Below are 9626 nucleotides of genomic sequence, written 5' to 3'. Positions count from 1 at the left end.
CCTGGTGCCTTGTTCTTTGCCAATTCCTTCAATGCCCTTTGGACTTCCTCCCTGAGTATCATTGGCTCTTGTTCATATGGTACCTCTTGAAATGGTTGATCATTAACCATTTCCTTTTGATACAATGATTCTGTGTATTCCTTCCATCTTCTCTTGATGCATTCTGCATCATTAAATAATTTTCCCAGAGAATCTTTCAGTAATGAAAGTCGAGGTCTGTCTGTCCGAAAAATTAGGCACTGTAAAACCTTATGTAAACTAGAGTGGAACATTGTGACGTATTGTATGTATCCATAATTAAAGCAAAATTTTAATAAGAGAAAAGCATGCACACTTTAAAAGTTAAATAATAAATGCTATTCCATTATATTAGCAAAAAGCAGTTGGAAATATGAGTCCATTAACTCTGTTAACAAAAATATGATAAATATGCTTTAGTCCTGGTGTTGATCTATAGGATAACTGCTTACCGAAAACTCAACAGTTCACACCCACCAGCCACTCTCATAAGCACAGTGGAGTAAAGCTTAACTTTTGGTCTAGGTTGCATAATCTGATGAATTTTCTGGTCAAATTTATTATACCTTAGTTATTCTTAGTTACATAGCTTTGTTTGTGGGGGGGGCGGTTTCCCCTAATAATACTAGGATTTTTTTTTTTTTTGCTCCCTTATGTAGGAAGCTGTCTTTTTGTTGTTGTTCAGTGCTGTAGAATCGGTTCTGATTTATAGCAACCCTGTATAGGCTTTCCAAGGAGCGGCTGCTGAGCCTGCTGACATTGCAGTCTAGCGCATTACCCTACCCCGCCACACCAGGACTCCAGTAACTTGTCTTAGATATTTAATTTCTTATGTCATAATCAGATTTTTTCCTCCAGTTTTTCATTTCCATTTTATATTACTAGTTCTTTGTCGTGAAAACAAAACCTGTTTGATACTTTAAGAATTCCATATATCTCTCTTTGAAAGCAATTTAAGACTTTTCACAATCAGATCCCAATTTGCATCTAGTTTTTTCTCCAACTACCACCACCCACCAACCCTCCTGAGAGTGTGGTGGCTCTATAGGATAAACTCTAGGCCATGAACCATAAGGTTGGTGTTTTGAGCCTACCAGCCATTCCACAACATCAGAGACCCTATGCAAAATTGTGAGTTGCAACCACCTCAATGGCACTTAACAGCAGCAACACGAATACCCCCCTACACAAAAATCTCATTTTGTTAGCAAGACCAAATTAAAATCTTAGCAGATATTATTATTAAGTGCCGTCAAGTCAGTTCCAACTGATAGCGACCCTGTATAGGAGGAGTGACTGGTGAGTTTGAACTGCTGATCTTGCAATCCATTCTTATACTACAGCGCCACACCAGGACTCCAAATACTATGTTGTCATTGTTAACTGCTATCAAGTAGGTTCCAAGTCATTGATTCTGAATAGGATTTCCAAGGAGTGGCTATTGAGTTTAAACCACTGACCTTTTGGTTCACACTGATGTTTCGGTCCAGTGCTTTATCCCACAGCGTCACAACAGGACTCCCCAAGTACTATTTATTGTTGTTAAGTACCATCAAGTCTGTTCTGACCCATAGTGACCCTGGATGGGGTTTCCGAGGAACAGCTGATGAGTTTGAGCCACTGACCTTGTAGTTCAAACAGTTTTGCAGTCTGGCACATTAACCCACAGCGCCACACCAAGACTCCCCCAAATACTTTATACTACAGCAAATACTGGAGTGTTAATGTGACACTATAGAATAAGCACTCGGTAAGCAAGGTAGGTGGTTCAAACTCACTAGGCCTTCCTCAGAAACCAGGATTTCTGTGAGTCGTAACTGATTTGACGGCACTTAATGTTTAGAACCAGTACTAGGCCTGAATTAAATGTTGCTTTTTTTTTTTAATGATGAGACAAAGGAAACTTTCTGGTAGCGTAGTGGTTACGAATCGGGCTGAGCCTTAAGGTCAGCAGTTCGAAACTACCAGCTGCTCCGCAGGAGAAAGATGAGGGTTTCTGCTCCTGTAAAGATTTACAGCCTCGGAAACTGTCTACAGGGTCGCTATGGGTTGAAACTGACTCGACGGCACTTTAACAACAACAGCATAGCAAATACTAGCAATAACATATCTCCATTTGCCTGGTGTTCTCAACAACTACTGTATTTTCACACAAATAAAGTGTGGGTTGGTGGCACTTAGGATAATCACTGGATTGCTAGCCACAAGATCAACTGCTCAAACTTACCAGCAGCTCCACGGGAGAAAGATGAAAGTTTTTGCTACCGTAAAGATTTACGCTGTGCAGCGTTACTATTAATCAAAATTGAGTTGAAGACAGTTTTGTTGTTTGTTGGAGTCAGTACTGACTTATAATGCACTACGCTACTACCATTAAATTAAGCTCATGAGGCATTTACTAAGTGAAAATCTTGTGAAAAAACTTATAAATAAAAACCTTAAATTCCTAAAACAAATCATAAGGCCAAAGTATACAGAATTTACATAATAACACCAAAAGCTCCGTGTACTGTTGTTGTGAAGTGCTGTTGAGTCAGTTGCAACTGATAACAACCTTATATAGGGTTTCCAAGGAGCGGCTGGTGGATTTGAATCATCAACCTTGCAATTACTAGTGCTTATCCTACGGTGCCACAACAGTCCTCCAAGAGAACCATTTGTGCACACAATTATTTGGTAATGTTTTCCATAATAAAATTGCAGACTATTTAGAAATGGACAAAAGAACAGAAAGTGAGCCAACATGACATTTATGGGATTCATTCTATACTAGTTACAAAGGGCAATTTATAAACTTTAATGGATATTTTTTAAAGTACAAAAAAGTGAAGCAGTAAGTCCAAGCAAGCATCATTAAAAAAAGAAACTAAAGCATTTATAATGCATTGATTAAAAAAAATAATAATAATTAAAGCACACAAAGTAATGACTTAGAATGGTATATATCCTGTAATAATGTTGAAATTACTATTTTTTAAAATACTGATGGACTCCTTTAGCAAGTTCAAGCAAGAAAAATAATGATGCAGATAACCTATAGAATAAGGAAAGGAAATATAGCTACAGATACGGATTTTATTTTTAATAATAAAAATGGACTTCGAGTCAAGTTGGCAGGAAATAATCCTCTTTTGTTTTCAATCCATATAAACAATAGATATTTTAAAATATGTAAATGAATTTATAATACATAGTTACAAAATAAGAGGTAAATCCCCTTAGGTGAGAAAGAAAAGCAAAGTGGTAATTGTGCATTGAATTCACAAAAGCCACAAGACCTAAGAACATAATAAAGGATAGCAAATATGGATTTCGAAAGCCCTCAAGGAAAAAACTCTTAGAACCTGTACTAGGCTTGAATTAAATGTTGCTTTTCTTTAATGATGAGAGAAGGGAGACTTTCTGCTCCTGTAAAGATATTATTGTTGTTAAGTGCTGTCCAGTCAGTTTGAACTCATAGGAGCAGCTGCTGGGTTTGAACCTTGGAAACCATAACCAGGGTTACTATGGGTTGGAATCAATGAAATGGCAATTAGGTTTTTTCCTCACTGTAACCCCAGCAAGATGGATTGGCAAATTGGCAGCATTAATGGGCTCGTGTGGCAAAAATTGTGAGGTTGGCCCAGGACCGGGTAGTGTTTCGTTCTGTTGTATATGGGGTCGCTGTCATTCGGTACTGACTTGATGGCACCTAACAACAACAACAATGTGGTGAGGAAAGCAAAGCAACTCAGTTAAAATTAATATTTCTATTGTGGTCATCTGTTGCTGCATAAAAAAACCACCCTGAACCTTAGCTTACAAAACAGCAATTTATTATTTCTCATGGTTTTCTACATTAACTAGATTCTGCTTCATATGATACTTGCTAGAGCACTGAAAAAGGCTGGACAATCCCAGAATACACATTTACATTGACTAGATGCTAATTAGGAGCACAACTGAGGGTTTTCACCGAGGTCCTTGGTTCTCCTTCATTTGGATCTCCCTTTAGATTTTTTAGACTTCCTTACTCTATGGTGGTTGAGTTACCAGAAAGTGCATTTTAAAGAGACAGAGATGAACACTACAAGGCATCATATGACCTAATCTCATAAATCATATTGTATCGACTCAACAGTACTTAGCAACAACAACAATCACATATACTATGGGAGTGAATCAAAAATTATCCACACTCTAGTTATATTAAACCTTCTGTCTTACCAGCATTTTCCATTCAAGGTAACTGCTGTGCAGGTGTGAACATGGACACCTGCAAACAAAATTTGAACTGATAATCAAAGGAAGACAAAATTTGTAACGATTGAAAAAAAAAAAATCGTTACTGTTACTGGTGATGAGACATGGATTCATCACTACAAGCCTGAGAGTAAATGGCAGAGTATAGAATGAAAACATCCTCAATTTCCAACCAAGAAAAAGTTCAAAAGTCAACCATCAGCTGGGAAATGGATGCTTATAGTTTTCTGGAATTCTCAAAGGCTTGTATTGGAACACTATCAGGAAAAAGGTTCACCAATCAACAGTACCCATTACTGTGAGATGCTCACTGAAGAGCTGAAGCCTAAACTTCAGATTTAACACAGAGTACTCCTATCCATAGTAGGGAATAAGGAAGATCATAGAAGTATTGATGCCTTTGAGTTATGTTGTTGGAGGAGAATATTAAAAGTGCCATGGGCTGCCAAAAGAACCAATAGATCCATTTTGGAAGAAGTGCAGCCAGAATGTTCCTTGGAGGCCAAGATAGCCAAACTTCATCTCTAATACTTCAGACATATTGTCAGGAGGGACCAGTCACTGGAGAAGGGTAAGGGTATCATGTTTGGTAAGGTGGAGGGTCAGAGAAAAAGAGGAAGACCCCCAACGAGATGGATTGGCCAAGTGGCATCATCGATGGACTCAAGTGTGGCAACAGTAGTGAGGTTGGCCCAGGATCAGGCAGTGTTTTGTTCTGATGTACGTAAGGTCGCTATGGGTCGGTACCAACTCAATGGCACCTAACAACAACAATTGCTGTCCAAGGGCATTGTTGTCTTACATGACAATGCTTGTCCATACCTCTGCCCACACTGTTGACACTGCAAAAACTTGTTTTGAGGTATTGTTAAAGCATCCTCCCTATAGTTGATCTTGCTCCATCAGACTTTCACCTGTTAGGTCCGCAGATAGCCCTTTCTGTAAATCTCACAAAGATTTACCTCTTCTGAGGAAGTGAAGACAGTGGTGCATTTGTGGCTTGTAGTCTAGCCTAAACATTTTTTTAAAAGGGGAATATGAAAGCTTGTTGACAGATGGTCAAAGTATATTGAAAAGCAAGGAAATTGTGTCAAAAAATGATGTAATTATCTTTTCTTAAAATGGATTAAAATTCTACAGCCAGAGTGTAGACAATTTTTACTTACCCTCATATATTCTTTTTACCAAAGTCTGCTTAGATTCAAGGGCAGGGAGAGTAAACTCTACCTCTTGATTGATGGAATTGAGGTGATTCATTCATATTGCAGAAGAGCATGTTGGGTGGGAGATGAAGTACACCTTTTGAAATTCAATTTATCACAGTCCCAATTGGCTTAAAGAGATTTATATCATTAATTTGATTCCAGTAATTTCCTACATTTCATTAGTGGCCCTCACAGTGGGAGTTACTTTTTCCAGAAGAGAATGTAATATATTAGAAAAAATAAGACTATTCTTTTTATATCCTTTCCCTTGTCTTTTCAGTTCCATTTATTTAGTCAAGACTATATAAGGAGCTCTGGTAGCGTAGTGGTTACGAATCGGGCTGCGAACCTTAAGGTCAGCGGTTTGAAACTACCAGCTGCTCCGCAGGAGAAAGATGAGGCTTTCTACTCCCGTAAAGATTTACACCCTCGGAAACCCTGTACAGGGCCGCTATGGGTCGGAACCGACTCAATGGCACTTAACAACAACAACAATATAAGAGTTGAGCTCTGGTAGCTTAGTGATTACGAATCAGGCTGCAAACCTTAAAGTTAGCAGTTCGAAACTACCAGCTGTTCCACGGGAGAAAGATGAGGGTTTCTATGCCCGTAAAGATTTACAGCCTCAGAAACGCTGTACAGGGTCGCTATGAGTCAGAACCGACTCCATGTCACATAACAACAACATATAAGATTTGAAGGAGCTCTGGTAGCGTATAGTGGTTATGAATTGGGCTACTCACCTCAAAGTTGGCAGTTCGAGACTACCAGCTATTCTGAGGGAGAAAGATGAGGCTTTCTGCTCCCATAAAGATTTACAGCCTCAGAAATCCTGTGCAGGATCACTGAGTCGGATCCGACTCCACGGAACTTAACAACAACAAATATAAGATTTGAGTCCATTGATGCTGCCACTTGGCCAGTCTATCTCGTTGGGGGTCCATGGACTCAAGCATGGCAACAGTAGTGAGGTTGGCCCAGGATCAGGCAGTGTTTCATTCTGCTGTGCATAATAAGGTCGCTATGAGTCGATACCAACTTGATGGTACCTAACAACAACAACAACAACATATAAGATTTGAGTAACATCTTTAGTAGTGAATTAGATTTGGAAATGAAATCTCTTAAGTGATATTTGTAGTAGCAGATCCACGGAAGTAACAATTACAGAAGTGGGAAACTGCACATACATAGATGGTGGGTCAGATGCATGAAGAGGTGAGATACAGATATTAGGAATGAAGCCAAAGTGGCAGGTTGGGGTGAGTTCATGAAGCCTTTTTGCAAAGTCCCAAGGTTTTTAACAAGAAGAGTATTTGAACGTTTTGGAGGAAGCATGATATAATAAATATGGGCATTAGAATTCTGTTTAATACACATAGTTTGTTTAAAACATATAGGCTGATTTGGGCAGTGGGGTAGATTGCATTGACAGTAGTCCCAAGGAGAGTAAACCAAGAGCCTTGAATCAAGGTAATAGAAATTAGAATGAAGAGGCAAATGATTTTCCAAGAAATTCTAGTACAGTACTCAAATCAGTAAGAATTGGTAACTGATAAGATGTGTAGGTTAAAGGAAAGAGTTAGAATTCAGTAAGAAAAGAAATTGAATGTACCGTTTTCCATATTTAAAATTTATGACAAAATGAATATCAACTCATTGATGACAATTGTCCTCTTCTATTCCTTGAAAACCATTTAAATACTATGAATTTAACATTTTAAATTATTGAAACGAACTGGTCAGCTACAACTAAAAGGTTGGCAGATCAAACGCACCCAGAGGCACCTCAGAAGAAAGTCCAGGCAGTCTACTTTTAGAATGTTATCACCATTGAAAACACTACAGAGCACAGTTCTACTCTGAAACATACGGGGTTGCCATTAGTCAGAATCAACTTGAGAACTGATGGTGAAGTTTTGTTTGATTACTATCACAACAGTAATAAATCATCAAAATTATGTCTTGCCATTTCAAATTTTGCTATCTGAATTTCAGAACTATTTTTTTTTCCTCTAGGTTAATGGTACTGATGCAGATTATGAATATGAAGAAATCACACTTGAAAGGGTAAAAACTCTTATACATAAATATGTTTTTAAAATAATTATTTAAATATAGTACTCTTTTCATATTGAGTTTAAGGGAGCTCTTTCGATGAAAGGATCATGTAATGTTGGTTTCATTTTTAATTCACAGATAATGAAATTGGCCTTGGTATTTTCAGAACATACTACTTTTTTTTAATAGCTTCTTTTAAACAGTAAACTTTTTACTTTAAAATGTACAGAGTTAGCATTTTACCTTGGACTCCGTTTCCCTATATTGTTAACATCTTAAATTACTATACACCTAATCCTTACTTACCATGTATCTTGTTAGTTGACATTTCACATTTACAGCAATAGTAAAACATCTGATATTGTACTATTTTGTGTTTTTATGACCTATATCTCCAATAATGAATGCCAAGGCTGTTACGGGCCATGATTTTCAGTGGTTTGGCACTGATAATGGTAATGATAGAGTTGTCCTGTTTGTGATTTGATATGCTCACCTTCCATTTTAGTATGGTAACACCTGGTCTTTGAAACCTAACCACTGTCAATAAGTGAGGAGTAAGTATAGTTATATTTGTGTCTAATACGGCACTGCGGGTTACTGCGCTGGACTGCAAGTTTGGCAGGGCAGTTCGGTAACCCCATACAGGTTCACTATCAGATGGAACAGACTGGATGGCACTTAACAACAACAATCATATTTATAAACCAAATTTATACATTGTTAATTTAAGTTTGTATTTTAAGATTTCCTTAATTTTTACATAATGACTTTTTTAAAATAAGTTTTTATTGTGAATTGAGTGATAGTTTACATGGGAGAGTATCACGTTTACATTTAATCTTACTATATTTAGTTTCGTTGCAATGATTTCAATCCCCTCCATGCATTATCATTCAACAGCATATGCTTCCAATCCCTGTGTCATAATGACTTTTTGTGTGCCAGTATTCCATTCAGAATATATTACATGTAGTTGTCATTGTCTCCTTAGGCTCCTCTAGAATGTGACAGTTTCTTAGTTTCCTTTAAAAAAAACACAAAGCTTCCATTACTTTTATTCATATAATAATAACATATTGTTATTTATTTAAAGTATTTAATTTCCTAGAAACAGAGTAATCGCATTGATTTTCTTTCCTAGCAGAATAATAACCATTATTTTAGTAGACAAAGCTCTGTGAGGGGACTTCAAAAAGTCCATGTAAAAATTCCATTATCTTTTCATTCAATTTTTCCACAACCTTTTCAAGCCCCTCATATAAAAAAGTTTGGTATTATATACTCCCTAAATTAGAAGGTTACTTAAAGGTACAAATTCAGACCTTTAAATTTGCTAAAATACGTTTTCCACTTAAGCAAATACGGCATTTTATATGACACCCTTGCTTTGACCAGCATTTTTGGGAAATTAAATGTTTTATAGAAGTAAACTTTCTAGGTAATTGCATATCTGTATATTTAAGACTAAAATCCTGGATGATTAGATTTGTATATGCTTGAAGTCAGAATAGACTGAATGAGAATCAGTAGACCTGGTGACTTTTTCTACATATGTGGTCTTTTTTGGCTGCTGTACCTGAATTTTAGTTACCAACTTAGATGAGGTGGGTGCTTGAGTAACTTTTAAGTAAATGCAATATTAATGTACTATACATATTTTAATAAGACATTTGTGACATCTGCTAAGTGTCGTTATTTAATTTTCATTCTTTCCCAGTGCCTTTTTTATTCCTTTTATTTAGTCAGGCATATAATATTTATAAAATATTTTATTTTTCACTGATTGATCATAGAACTTGAATATCTGAGTAATGTAATAACCTCACATAATTGGTACTATTATTGAAACTCTAGGAACTTTTGATCAGTTGAGACTGAAAAAACTTGTTTAATTAAAATAGGATTTTAGGACAAACTGTAGATTGGGTGTTTAGACTAATAGTAACTGTTATATAATAGGTCCAAATATATTCACCTACTTGTTGTTACGTGCCGTCGATTCAGTTTGGACCCTTAGCGACCGTGTATGGGATTTCCAAGGAGCAGCTGGTGAGCTTGAACTGCCGACCTTGCAGTTCAAATAGCTTTGCAGTCTGG

The 9626-nt window shown here is 36.9% G+C and overlaps 1 protein-coding gene across 13 annotated transcripts in view; it reads left to right on the top strand.

Annotated features, from left to right (window-relative positions):
- DLG1 (discs, large homolog 1 (Drosophila)) overlaps nucleotides 1-9626 on the top strand; it is a 315798-nt gene that overhangs the window by 192287 nt on the left and 113885 nt on the right. For all 13 annotated transcript variants that reach the window (XM_006869405.1, XM_006869400.1, XM_006869411.1 and 10 more), the window contains one exon: nucleotides 7485-7535. In XM_006869405.1, the coding sequence (XP_006869467.1) occupies nucleotides 7485-7535 (51 nt within the window). The remainder of the gene's footprint in view (nucleotides 1-7484; nucleotides 7536-9626) is intronic.

Source organism: Chrysochloris asiatica, unplaced genomic scaffold (genome assembly GCF_000296735.1).
Source record: "Chrysochloris asiatica unplaced genomic scaffold, ChrAsi1.0 scaffold00130, whole genome shotgun sequence".
Classification (NCBI taxonomy): domain Eukaryota; kingdom Metazoa; phylum Chordata; class Mammalia; order Afrosoricida; family Chrysochloridae; genus Chrysochloris; species Chrysochloris asiatica.
Note: the sequence above shows the minus strand (reverse complement) of the source record. Positions and strands in the feature narration are given on the sequence as shown.